At 51.6% G+C, this 13809-nt stretch overlaps 1 protein-coding gene across 2 annotated transcripts in view; it reads right to left on the bottom strand.

Annotated features, from left to right (window-relative positions):
- The window catches only part of Bean1 (brain expressed associated with NEDD4 1), a 61982-nt gene that overhangs the window by 10786 nt on the left and 37387 nt on the right, over window positions 1–13809 (bottom strand). For both annotated transcript variants that reach the window (XM_040740765.1, XM_040740764.1), the window contains 3 exons: window positions 13047–13310; window positions 11054–11204; window positions 8834–9169 (listed from right to left, as the gene is read on the bottom strand). In XM_040740765.1, the coding sequence (XP_040596699.1) occupies window positions 8834–9169; window positions 11054–11204; window positions 13047–13310 (751 nt within the window). The remainder of the gene's footprint in view (window positions 1–8833; window positions 9170–11053; window positions 11205–13046; window positions 13311–13809) is intronic.

Raw genomic sequence — 13809 nt, 5'->3', positions numbered from 1 at the left:
AAACCATCTACAGCAGTGGCTGTGGTTGTTTGTAGAAACCTAGCTCAGTGATCGCTGCTATCTATCAGGCAGATCTGGTAGGGGTAGGGTAGGGTGGGGATCATGGAGCAATTACCAGCACTAACATCTCATGGCCAGAAAAGGGCAGGTAGCACATAGGAGGCCATAAGGTCTAGTTCGTAGACACAGGGCATCACTCCCTAAAGTTGCCCTTAAGTGGCTGGTAGTGCATGGTAGGGGCTGGCATCCCTAAAGAGACAGAGTATCCTTGCTTTGACCCCAAGACCAATGCAAAAGCACGGTACATGAGCACCTGTGTCCCCATACCCTATCCCTAGCCTGCTATGAATTCCACTTGCTAAGGCTTTTCATACCTTATGCTTGAGATATTTATCAGTCGCAGAAGTATGCACTGCTGGCAGTGTGGGCAGGCTGGAAAAGCCAGGTAGGTGCCAGGCCAAGCTGTGACTAACCAGGGACCAACAAGGACAACACTTGTGGTTAGGCATGTTCTGTGCCGTCTCTCAGGGTCCCCTGTGGGATTGGCTCAGGGTGGTCTGTTCACAGATGTGCCCTTTGCTGAGTCTCCTCTCTTCCTCACCCCAGTCCCATCAGCTGCTTCCTGGGGTCACCTCTTAAAGAGCCACTTATACCCAAATCCAGTGCTGCGGAGGGAAATCCAGACTGAGAGAGCCCTCCTTGCCTCCTTCCCCCACGCCTCCTTCCTTTGCTGCTTTCCTTAATCCAATATTTATTACTCTTTTAGCCCCTCACTCCGTCACCTGGGTCAGACTCACAAACTGCACTGTGGAGGGTCACTTCTCAAATAGTCTCTTGTGGAAAATGATCTGTGGCCAGATATATTTGGGAAACACTGCTGAGCAAGGCCCCCTTACTCCTTGCCTCCAGGATTTCTCAGACTGAGTAGCAGGAAAGTGGGGTATGGACTTCTTAGAGGGACAGAAATGGATGGAACTTTCGACCTCTTGGACTCTGGCTTCCTAAATAAAAACAAATTATTTTTCTTTTGAATTATGTATATGCCAGCATAGATGTATGGTACCCCCACATGTGTACGTGGTGTGTACAGTACCCATGGAGGCCAGAGAGGGTCTTGGGTGCCCTGGAGCTACATGTATGTGGTTGTGAGCCGAGGGATGTGGGGGCTGGGAATCAGATTTGGGTTCCCTGTATAATCCTACTGTTTCCTAAGGTCTACAAATCAATTGGGTTCTTAAAGCTTCTTGACCAGGTAAGGTGAAACAGGCAATCTAGGGAGGAGTTCAGTAACTCCGAGGCTCTTGTGGGATAGGCTAGGTAAACCTCCCTCTTCCAATAACAACAAATGGCCTAGCTGCTTTACGTGCACACACCCTTCTGTAATCACGTAGTCAACAACCTTGGCTCACTGGACCTGTGGCAGGTTGCATGCCCTCTCTTTGAAACAATGGAATAAGTTCCTCCTCCCCTAACAACAACTAGACAGTTCTACTCAAATATATTCCCAATGCATCTTGGTATGAAGACTAGAAAGGTTGATCTGGCTTCAACTGGTTTTGGGTGTACAAGCAGGATAAGGCAAAACTGTGTCCTGGAGTAAGCTTTTAGGGAGAATCCTCTATTTTTGCCATCTTATGTCTTTGCATAACAGGCTGTATATGATGAAAGTTAGGAGCATTGTGGGAAGGGGTATGCACAGCAGAAAGATGATTAGATGACCAAACCCATCAATTAAAACACAATTACCCTCATGCCACCTCTTAGAAACAAACATTTCATTCTCCTCAGGTACCGTAAAAGGAAGCCCCGAACAATTATCAGAGCCCTGAGTATCCTCACTCACGACAGCATGTCCATCTCTAATCTATACTATCACTTCGCTCTGATTAAAGTTACTTGCTATTTTTATTTTTTGAAAATTGTCATGAGCCCTTATTTTCAGTTCTTTGGATAAGAGCCAAGAACCTTGAAATACCTGACCCAACCCTGACAGCCCTGACTACCTGTAAGGTAGGACATTCACAAGTTCTGGAAGTAGGAGGGGAAGGGAGTCCCTCTTTGGTCTATCATCCCAAATGGGTCTGTTATTTCAATATTTAGCTGATATTCAAAGTTGTACTTGTCCAACACCATGGAACTTTGTAGTTGAGATTGAGAATGGGAGACTTCTAGATGGGGGTATGCAGGACTCTAGGACCTTGTGTTGTCTAGAAGGGCATAGTCCCTGGGCCAAGAGCCAAGAGTGTGTGTGTGGGAGAGAAGTGTAAAATGGTCTCGACTCTCCTGGTTTCTTTCTTTTTTTGTAGTTGTTGTTTTTGTTTGTTTTGTTTCTGAGACAGGGTCTCATGTCACTCAGACTGGCCTCACACTCGGTGTGGAGCTGAGGCTGGATTTGAACCAATACTCTGGCCTCCACCTGAGTGCAGGAATGCACCCAGGTATCTTACAGACATGCCCCACTATGTCTGGCTTCTTATCTCTTTCTTTCATTCCTTGACTCCAAGCAAATTTGTTCCTGAAGGAGGATGGAGTGACCTTTCACTAGCCCAGAATCACAAACCGGCAGACTGTTTCCTCCCTCTCGTGCATTTATTCTGTTTTCCGCAACCTAGGTGGTTGTTTTAGTCCTTAGCACTTGGGAACCCATGACGCCTAAGAGCCACTCACCTCTTCTAGTTCTCAGAGTAGGCTGTGATCGGAAGGGGGAGTGGAAACACCAGGCGTGGTTCCTGAAGTCTCCTCTCTTGGCAGCCCATGTTAGAACGTGCCCCGCCTCTCCATGGCAGCTTTCTGGCCTGATGCCTGGCTCCACACTGGCCTGCTACAGCCTGGTATATTTGTTGTTCAGAGAGCCAGTTGTGCTTTCTGGGTCCTCAAGAGAAACTGCTTTCACTAATATGCTCAGCTTTGGGGAACAATGGTGATTAGGAGGAAGGTGGGGCCAGGGATATTCAAGGATGACTTTGGACTTGGGAGACTGGGGAACCTTCATTTCAACAGCTCCTAAGGTCCCTGCATAACCTATGGGCTTCAACTTCTAAGGGAAGGAGAGTCAGTTAAAGGTGCTGCCTGGACAGAGGGTCCCAGGTCTGAGACTCAGCACTTAATTGTCTCAAGCCCATGTAACACCAGGGGAAGGGCAGTTTTCTTTAAGAACAGAACTACATATTGTTACAGTTTTCTACTCCAAAGCCCCATTCACTCCTGTTAGGCTCTGTGCTGGAACCACCCTCTGGAGAGTAATCAGCCCTGACGCTGGACCCCCAATCTCTGGTAGACAACTCCAGACACTCAGGAACAGTCCAGGAAGAGAGAGTCTGGAAGGAGAGACCAGACTCCCAGTGAGGTAGTCCTGAGGGAGGAGACAGTCCCTGGACTGTAGCCTCAGGCTGTATGTGATGTCACAGATACATGCCTTAGACCTTTGCCCAAATTTATGTTCCTCTTCAGAAGCAAAGCTGTGTAACTGGATGACTGCATTTCTTGTGAGGGTCTTGCACATCCAACAACTTATAGAATGGCTTTAGCATTGAGTCTGGTTATTTCCCTACAGCTAGGCACAGTGGACATTGGAGCTGAGCCTCTCTGGGCACAGTGCTCCCTCTCTGCTCCCCCCCGGTCACAAAGAGAAACCTTGGTGGTAAGAGTCAGGATGGATTCAAAATTTTGCCTAGTGAGTCCAGTCTAGCTGGAGGCCAATTTTGACTTCTCCATCATCCTGGCCGTTTGTCCTCCTTACAATGTAATCACCATCGACCCCTGGTTGGCAGTCACTGGGACTGATGGTTGGTGGGGAGAACCAGGAGGGATAGGGCATGGTGGAGAGGGCCAAGATGGGTAGAGTGATAGGTTGGACATGTGGTTAGGATAATAGGTAAGGCAGAGGAAACAGGCTAAAGCCTGATGTTCTGTGAGTGTACAGTCCTCTATCTCATTCCTCTTTTGGAAAACCCATCCCAGGATAGAGTATTTGGTTCTTCCCCAGAGTGGCACATGTTCTCTGGCCAGAGATAATCAGAGACCTCCTTGCTTTGTTCCACTTAGAGGCTCCAGGAGAGGCCTGTTCACGCCATTCAGATTTCTGTGAGATACTTATATTTGAGTTCTGGCAGAAGGAGAGGGTCTGTCTTCATTTTGGGTCATGAACCAACCAACTCAGACATGGGATGTCTACTATCATTTCTCCAATGGGAGAATGGAGGCAGTGTGGTGGTCAAGTACAGAGAGACTGTATACCAACCCATGTCCTTGGATTTTCTGCATCCAGTCATGCCTAAAATCTACTAATGTATCACTTGGCAATGTAGTTACATGAGCCAGTAAGTATTCGTTCTTACCTCTTGCAGTTAAGTAAAGGGGAGGGTGATGGTTAACGCTCAGAACCTGTCAGGGGGTCAAGCTCTCCCTTTCAGTAGATACCAAGCTATACTACTCTACAGTCACTCCCCAGACCCCAAGGTGTCATGCTGAGTGTGGCAGTTTTGTGGCTGAGGCCGGATAACAGGGCTACCACCTTGGGATTTCTTGGAGATATGCTGGGTAGACATAGCTATGCTATAGCCTTGTGGGCAAAGGTGTGCTTATTCTCCAAGCTCAGGTCCACTAGTCTTGCCTAGAAAAGGGCTCCTGGGTTCCAGAGAGTTCGCTTGGGCTTGGGAAATAGGCAGGTCAGTAGAACAGAACCCAGGACAACCGATATTCTCCCTCTGATGATAAAGCTGTGACCTTTCTGCTCATGTCCAGTCCCCGGGCAACCATGCTAGTGCCAGAGGATGCAGATGGGAACATCTGGGCATGAGTGTGGGCTACATCAGTGTGTGCAACACCTGGTTGTGCACACGGAAGCCCTGCATACATGGGGTACCAGCATGGGCACCAAGGCTGTCTGAGCAAATGTGTATGAAGCCACAGGAGGTGAGAGTTAAGCAATGGGGCCATATGAGTGAGTGAGTGTGTGTGTGTGAGTGTGTGTGTGTGTGTGTGTGTGATACCTAGCTACACAAATTTGGTTTGTATGAATGAACACTTAACCCAATGATGGTGGATGTTGCATGAGGTGCCCCCATGCTGTAGCCTTACTGGTGTCTTATTCTTCCCCATTTGCTTGGGTGAGGCCTGTCACTCAGCTGTATTGGGGGTCTTTGGTGCTATCCAAAGCCTGGGACTTTCAGTGTCCATCCATAATGACTTAGTCACTTTGCCTGCCAACAGTTGTGGCCTCCCTGTATGAAGTCCTCCTTTGATCATAAGAGTCTGCATGGCAGGGACCAACACTGTGTAAAGGGAAGCCTCCAAACACTACTTCTGAGAGCCAGGTGTAAGTGACCCAGATAGGTCACCTCAGGAAGCCTGGCTTCAAGGCATGTGTGCAGCGGCTCTTGGATTGCCGGTGGGATAGAATTCAATGGCCCACATCCTCTCAGGCTTCATTCCCTCCTTTCATTGCCGGGAGGCTACTTCCCTAACCAGTCTCTTGGACAGCATGGTTGTGTTCCACAATCTGGTCCTGCTTCCTCCTGGCATATCGTCTAGAAGGTGGACCATTACGTCCCATTTCTAAGGCTTCCAGGCACCCAGCTGTCATCCTTGGGCCTTGTTCCTGGAAAAGAGAGGAGTCAGAGTCCTTGTAGGATCATGCAGAGCCTTGAGCATGATGCCTACAGCCCAAGGAGTATGTGCATGGAAAAGAGAAGCTGATAGTCCCAGGAGCTCAAGTGTTTAGAACGAGTGCCAGTGGAGGTGATCTGGGATGGAGTCAGAATATGGCTGGACACCATCACCCCGAAGAAGGAAGAGCCCCAGCACGGAGCATAGTATCATACAGAACAGAGGGGGAAGTAGGAGAGCATAGCCAACAGGAATTCCCAGAAACCGCGACTGAGCGACAGAGTCTCCTCAACAAAATGAGACGACACGTTCGACCTCACAGAACATCTCAGTGGCAGAAGACAAGCCCAGGATCCAAGTGTCAAGTTCAGCATACAGCTCTGAGTGTCCCGTGGCAGGAATTTCCTCATTCTTCCAGGGTGGACTCTGTGACAAGAGCAGTGGCAGCAGGAAGCCAGCAGGTGGCAGTGTGGGCTTGAGAGTAGACAGAGCTGGACAGCAGACCTGTATTTCTCCAGCAGGAATTTCCAGAAGGAGCCCCTGGGTCCATCTCACAAAGCCCCCCCCCTGCTTGTTTAGGATGACACCCCACTTTCAGGGCATAATCTTGGGGGCTAGGCCTATGCTGGTGCATTGGGGTTCTAGCGGAAGGGACACATGTCCAAGAAAGGAAGTAAGGCTCCATCTGTAAAGAGGTCACCAGGTAAAGTCTCTCTCTGAAGGGCCGTAGGAAAGAGGAGCATTTCTGCAGAGGGGAGCAGAAAGCACATTTCTGTCTGAATACCGGTTCCTATTTGTCTTGGGAGGATACGCCTCTGGAGTACCGAAGGCCAAAAGGTGGTACCTAGTGTACCTGGAATTAAGTCCTGAAACATCAGGCAGGTCTCAGAGAAGCTGCACTATGTTTCAGCAAGGCACAAAAACAAAAAAGGGGACTGGGGATATGGCTTAGTGGGTAAAGTGACTGCTGTGCAAGCGTGAGTTCAGATCCCCAGTACCACATAAAAATCCACGTGCAGCAGCACAGACTGGGAGGCGGAGACAGGAGTTTTTGGGGACTTGGCTAGTCTAGACTAATAGGTGTCTCCAGGAACTAGGGAAGCAGAGACAGGAGGATTGACAGCTAGGTTACATAGGAAAATCTTGTTTAAAAAAAACCAAAAAACAAATAAAAGCAGAGAAACAGAAAAGAAATCCTATGAGCCTGACTATGTAAACCCTCCCGTCTACAAGAGCACAACCTGGTCTCGCTGGCTCAAACCTGAGGAGTAGCCAGCGGGGCATGTCAGCGTTCAGAGGCAGGTTTAAGATGGCTTCCATTTAGGGGCTTCTTTTCCTCTCAATTTGCAGCCACCGGGAGCCTTGAAGGCCTCCATGCACTCCTTGAAAGTGTTACTTCTCTCTACATCTTTGTTGATTTGATGTGTTTATTTTGAACACAGAAAAGATACATTGCTGCTTATTCAGCCTAATCTAGGAAGGAGAAAAGCTGTCCTGTAGATCCCTCCAACATGATGAGTAGGCAGGGGTGTCCCCCCCCAGCACTTTCCAGAGCCACAGAAACAGACTGCATTTCTTAAAAGAGTCTCATCCTTGGGGTGCATTTCAAAGTCAGTACAGTACAACAGACATCTTTTTGCCTAGAAAGCAGAACAGCACAAAGATGGGCAGAGCCGCTTGTAAACAAGGTTCCCTCCCGCAGGTGGAGGCCATGACTCTAGGAAACTACTCGAAGGACGCTACAGAACCTGTGGGTGGGTTCCTTTGGACTCTGCATCAGAATAAATGCTATTTCTATAGAAAATATAATTCAAGATAGCCATCCTTGTCACCCTCTGCTTTAGAAAGGGATTGCTGAATTTTCTTAGCCCTTCACTGGAGAAATTGAAATGTGGGAGAAGGTTCAATGGGGTGCGCCTGCTGCTTTGGGAGGAGGGACAAAAGGTGGGGGGTGGGGCGCAGGGTGTCTTGCTCCCTGCCACTGGCAATGCTGGCAGGACATTGCTCAAAGATACTTAGCCACCACCTTTGGCAAGCTGGGTCTTCCAAGATAACCTGTCACCTTACATAGTCTTTGGTGGAGACTGCTGGAGTTCACAGGCTAATACCAACCTTTCTCCAACCAGCTGTCTCCACATACTTGCTTCTGTGACAGGATGACTGTGTCTTCTCATAGTGGCATGGTGTTCTTTTGTGTGTTTTGTTTGCTTGGTGAGGTCCGTATGCCTTTTTGTTTGTCTCTGTGGTGCCCCAGAGAGGCAAGGCCAGAATTCACCACCTCAGTCCCCAGCTGTGAGCTACCACCCTGGATGACAGCACTGGCTCTTGGGTTAGCTTGAGACCTCTTGGGCTCAGGCTGCCAGAGCTGGCTGGGCACTTACTGAGCAGTGGACCCTTCTGCGCCCCTGAGTAGTGTCTAAGTAGCACTGTGTAGAGGCTACCCATACCTTGTCTTCCTTGAACTCCTAAGCCTGGCATGGACATGGGAAGAACATGGCCACGGGCCTGTCCTCCCCCTGAAGTTTGGAGTGGGTGTCTGAGCTAACCTCACTAGCACCGTCAAACTGAGGACATTGAAATAGCAAGAAGCTCAGTGGGTTGTGAGGACCTCCAGGTCACGCCTAAGTTACCGCATCTGTTTCTCCACTCTGTAAGTGGGCTGTGAGGACCTCCAGGTCACGCCCAAGTTACCAATCTGTTTCTCCGCTCTGTAAGTGGCAGGATAGTGACACTGTGGCTCTTCTGCCCTGGAGTTGAAAGACAGGCACAGTGCAGAGGGGCCTCCCTAGGACCTGTCTTGGCTCCCAGTGGGAACAGCCCTGGGGTAGGGTTTGTGGCAGGAAGTGGACCAAGCGGTTTCTGAGGGAGAATCAGATTGTGGCCACATCCTAGAGGAGGCTGGGGAGAGGGAAGGAAGTATGGCTTCCTACGTCGCCTCTGCCCACACTGTTTAAAGAGGCACTACCAGCAGGTGCAAGGCTGGGGGTGGGGGTGCAGAGACACCTGATGGGGGGCACGTCATTTAAAGAAGACCTGCCCAGGTGAGTTTTTGTGGTAGTGGGCCCTGTGTATATGCAGGTGTCTGTATGTCTGTGGTATGTGCCAGTGTATGCGTGTAGTCATATATATGTGCGTGTGCAGGAGTTGTGTGTGCATCTGTGTGTGCACCCGGAGAAGACAGGGTGGCCCGGAAGGACCAGTGGGACTTATGCGCTGGGTCACTCACGCAATCCTCTCGGGGCTGGCAGTTGGAGCCTGGGTTGGGGAGGGTGAACCCTGGGAGCTAGTTGGCCGGAGCTCTGGTCCTGGCAGTGGCAGCAGGTCAGATGGGGAGCCTGCGCCACACACAGCTTCATAAGGTGGCAGCGTGTCCATGGAGACAGTGTGGAAGCCCCTCTGCCCTTGGGGCCTCTGCTCCTGCTGGTGCTGGCTGTGGCTGTGGCCGCTGCCTGAGTCCAGGGCACCATTCAGCACGGGGCAGGAGTCAGTCAGCGAGTAGGGTGGTGGTGCATCCGTGGGGACGTACAGCTGAGTGGCCCCTGGTCCCACGCACTCCTCATAGCTGTGAGAGAAGAGTTTTCACTCAGGGCTTATGGGTCCCTAGACCTTAGGGCAGGTGGCAGAGCCTGTCCTGTGTAGTGAGGAACTGCCCTCATTGTGAAAGACAGCCTGTCTCACACATGCTGGCTCCTGTGAGACCCCACTAGTCCCCAGGGAAGACAGTCTGAAACCCTTGAGACATGGCTCCTGGGTCGACTTTACCTCACAGCCCATGCGGACCCAAGCAAGTCCCTACACCTCTCTCTCTGGGAGTTGTAGATTCCCTGAAGCAAGAGCAGCCATGGTCTAGGACCAGGCTGGGAACTATGAATGGGCCAGGTAGGACCCCCTGAAATGTCTCTGCTGCTGTCTTCTAGGTTTAGGAAGGAGCCCCTGGGGTCCCTGAGGCCATAGCTGTAGGGCTAAGAGCATCTACTGTTTCTCTCAGAGCCCCTGGTGGGAGGGAAAAATGACATATTTGTCAGATACAGGATCTGCAGTGGGAAGGTGACAGGACTCTGATCCCCCTGCTGTAAATGACAGTGACTGCAGGTGGCTGGGAGAACTCAAATGCCCAAGAAGGCACTGTCACTGTCACCTCATGGGGTTCCATGCCCCAGTGAAGGCTGGCCACGATCATTTCTGTCCCAGTGAATGGGTCTTGGAATGTGGGGCTCTCCATGCCCCACTGCAAGAGCAGAGGCTCGGTGTCCAGCAAACTTCCTTCTATACCCCTCCCTTGTCCTTACCACTGCCCCGAGTCTCCTGGAGCAGCAGACTTAACTCCCCCTCTTCAGCCTCTACAGTCCTGTGTAAAGTAGGATGGGCCGGACAACTTACTGGATTTTTCTTGGTGGGAAGAAGGCCCTGTGGGTAGTTGGGGGGGGGCAAGGTTGAGAGTGGGACAGGAAGCCTATAGCTCCTGAGGATGTGCCCTGAGAACATCATCTCCCTTCCCCCCAAGGATTTCAACTGCTTTAGCCTGTACAGGGAAGGAACTGGGCTCCATAGGGTTCCCCTCTGTCCTTGTGGCTCATCTAAAGGACAGGGCCAACAGGGGCTACTTTTTTTTTGTTTTTTGTTTTTGTTTTTACAAGACAGGGTTTCTCTGTATTGTTTTGGAGGCTATTGGTCCAGCCCGGCCTCGAACTCACAGAGATCCGCCTGCCTCTGCCTCCCGAGTGCTGGGATTAAAGGTGTGCGCCACCACCGCCCGGCCAACAGGGGCTACTTTGATTGATGTGGTGGTACAAACGGATAGAGTGTGGGAGGAGGCAGGGCTCTCTGTGAGTCTCAGCTGTCTAGGTTCATATCAGACAGGCGCAGGCTGATGAAAGCCTACCCTACCTAGGCTAGCTGAGATTGGGACCTGGATGGCCTAAGACAGGAATGGAAAGGCAGGGTCCCATGCACCCCATTGTCACCCAACAGATGGTAGGGGCTACCCAAGCCTGGGGACTCTGTGGCTGCACCTGCAATGTTTGAGAAAGACTGATCTTGGGGTAGGCATGGATTGCTGGTGTCACAAGTAGAAGCTCAGCAGATTTTTCTCCCTAAATGTGCACTGATCCCATGGTCATGATCCTGAACATTCCACCATTCTTACGCCCAGGAAGATCCCTGGAGGAACTTGTAGGGCTCCCCAAAACTGTCATGAGACTATCCCAAAACAACAAGGCTCCCCTTCCCACCACCCACCAGCACGAAGAATCTCAGCTGGTCTCTGTAGGCCATCCTGGTGACATTTCCTGAGTCATGCCCATCCTCAAGGGGACTTGCTTGGTCAGAGGGCAGAGGCTGCGGCCCTGCCCTCTGAGATCCTTTTGTATTTACATACAGGAAGCTGAGGTTCTTTCCATTTCTATCCAGAGGGCCCCCTTCTCTCCCCACCATGAGTCCTCCTTACCCTGGTGGAGAATCTGGGTACAGCTCCCTGAGCACTGTGATGTCCACATCCCCATCAGAGCTGATGTCCAAGGGCGGGGGCCAGTCCTCAGCAGGGCTACAGGCATAGGGCGTCCTGTGGCTGGAGTGGTTGAGCATGTGTCCGACGGACGCTGCAGAGAACAGAAGCGCAGGCAGTGCTAGGGACTCTCCTCAGAGCAGCCGTCCATCCGAGGCTCGGAAGTCCCCCATGACCGCCCGCTTACCAGGCATGGCTGCCTCTGCCCCGAGCCCACTGCCCGAATGTGAGCACTCTGCAGTTCTGAGAGCAGGGTCACAAGGAGGAGACCAGGCTGGACCTGTCCTGAGGAGGATGGATGACAGCGTAGCTCGGGCCAGCCTCGGCACTGGGCAGTATCTGCTAAGCTTTGATAAGTTAGTACAGGACTGTGGGAGAGGAGACATGTGTGCTAGGACACATGTGACTCCAGAGACTAGTTCCCACTCCCATAGAGACTTCTCCTTATTCTTGCCCCAACAGCAATGGAAGAATCTACATCAGAAACCATATCCATAGGTTCAGTTCTGGGATCATGTATGAGAACCAAGAAACTCTCCGAGGAAAATGTTGCAGACACATCCATTCTTCATCGGTGGCCCTGCCCATCTGGCAGGCCCCGCCCTCATTTTATCCTCCATAGTGCCCATATTTTTAAGGTTTTCTACAATGAATACATATTACTTTTCTACTAGAAAAAAAATAAACCCAATAACAGGCTGTGTAAGAGGATCTGAGCTGAGACCGACTCCCCTTCAGGGTGTCAGCTGAAAGATGGGAGCTTTGGAACGCTGTGGGAGAAGAAAGCCAGGAGCGATGACAAACAACAGACAGAAACTAGGCCAGGGCCACTGGGCACTGGAGCTGGCCCTGCATTGCCAGCGTTGTCCAGGAGAGTCCACTTGCAGAGGTGCGTGTTGCTGCACCTCCTACTGCAACATCCCCACCGCACGCACACACACACCCACGCACGCACGCACGCACGCACACTGGAGCTGGGGCCCTGCATTGCCAGCGATGTCCAGGAGAGTCCACTTGCAGAGGTGCGTGTTGCTGCACCTCCTTCTGCAACATCCCCATCGCACTCATGCACGCACGCATGTGCACACACACCCTGGCTGGGGAACTGTAGTCCTCGCCCTGGCTCCAAGCCTTGCCACAAAGACACATGAAGATCACTCCTTCCATAGCCTCTGAAAATCCTTCTTTGGTCTCATGGATATCACCCCTGTGACTGAAGCTGGATGCCTGGGTACGAGGGCAAGGAAGAAGGGGTTTCCCATTTTACTTTCCTGGTAGGGATAAGGAGGGCTGGAGATAGTTGCCAAAGGTGGTAAGCAGCCTTTGAGTCAGGCCTGGGCAACTTTGGAGCGGTGGGCAGAGGGAAAAGCACGTTCCAAAGGGTGGATGCCGAAGGAGCCTGGTCAGGTGCATGGAGGGGGCAGGAGAGCATGAGGGATGTATTGGGTCCATTTAGCACCATCCTGGGGTGGGGGACAGTTAAGGTAGCACCTGGGCTCCTCATGGGAGCACAGGTCATGTCAGCCTGGCATGGGTTCTACTCTGTCTTCTAGGGAGAGCTTAACCCCTGGGGAGACTTGGGGGCTGGGCTGGCTGAGCTTCCTTGCCTGCCCATGCAAACCTGCTGACTTTTTTCTAATCCTAGCTGTTTCAGAGCATGTCACTAACCATCTCTCCATCCACCTTTCCATCCTGATGCCAGCGTGAACCAACAGTGGCAGTGGCTGAGGAGCGTGGCACACTCCCTATCTGGCCTTCAGCCCCTCCCTAAGCCCTTCTCCTGGTAGACTATGGGCCTTTCACGCTGTGGAGGACATGGCAGTGTACATCTGGCAGCTATTCCTGATGGACCAGGATACTTTCCTGACCCCATTCCCCCTCTGGACACATCCTTAAGTCAGCCACAGTGGCAGAAGTAGCATGAGCCAGAGCTCACCTTGGCCCTGTTCGTATTCTCGGTGTCGGCGCCGGCGGTGGTGGTGATGGTGATGGTGGCGGTGGTGGCGATGGTGGTGTCGCTGGATCCGGGCCTGTCTGTCCCTCCTGATGCTTCCCACAATGATGGTGATGCAGGAGAGGGTGATGACCACACCTATGACAGCGCTTGCCACCAGCACTGGAGACACCAGCAGGTGGCTGTGCTCAGAGCTCTCGGAGAATGTGGTAGGGTAGAAGTAGCTGGTGCGGTTGTATCGTGCTACTGTGGACAGAGAGAGGGGACACTGAGCTGGGTCCCAGGCCTGCCACACACGTTCCTCCTTCAACCCTGCCATCCTGGGAATATTCTATCCCTGAATAAATGGATAGTCAGGATCAGGCTTCTCACCTTGGTTGCTGCTGCTGTGGGGGAGGGAAGCTGAGCTCCACCCAGCTCTCCGTAGGGGCTTCCGGTGTTTGTAGGTTTTCCTCCTTCATTTCTTCTGTACCTTCTACTCCGGAAGCCCAACTAGCCCACAGATAGGAAAACTCAAATAGGGCAGTGGCCCTGCTCAAGGCAGAGTCGAGGCTCAAACCCAAGAATCTTAGTAATAGACCAGGACTCTCTTCCACCAGGATGTCAGACTGAATCATATTTACCAAGTCTTGGGTAGAGGCAAGAGGCATGCAGAAGGCAGAGTAGAAGGACTTGGGGCAAAGGTCTCAGGGAGGGATAAAAATCAGCCAGAGCAGCCACAGGCACCTGCCATGTGGCTTAGGGA

Source organism: Mesocricetus auratus, unplaced genomic scaffold, assembly GCF_017639785.1.
Source record: "Mesocricetus auratus isolate SY011 unplaced genomic scaffold, BCM_Maur_2.0 Super-Scaffold_100714, whole genome shotgun sequence".
In the NCBI taxonomy this organism is placed as follows: Eukaryota; Metazoa; Chordata; class Mammalia; order Rodentia; family Cricetidae; genus Mesocricetus; species Mesocricetus auratus.
The sequence above is the reverse complement of the archived record's forward strand: the minus strand, read 5'-3'. Positions and strand labels throughout refer to the sequence as shown.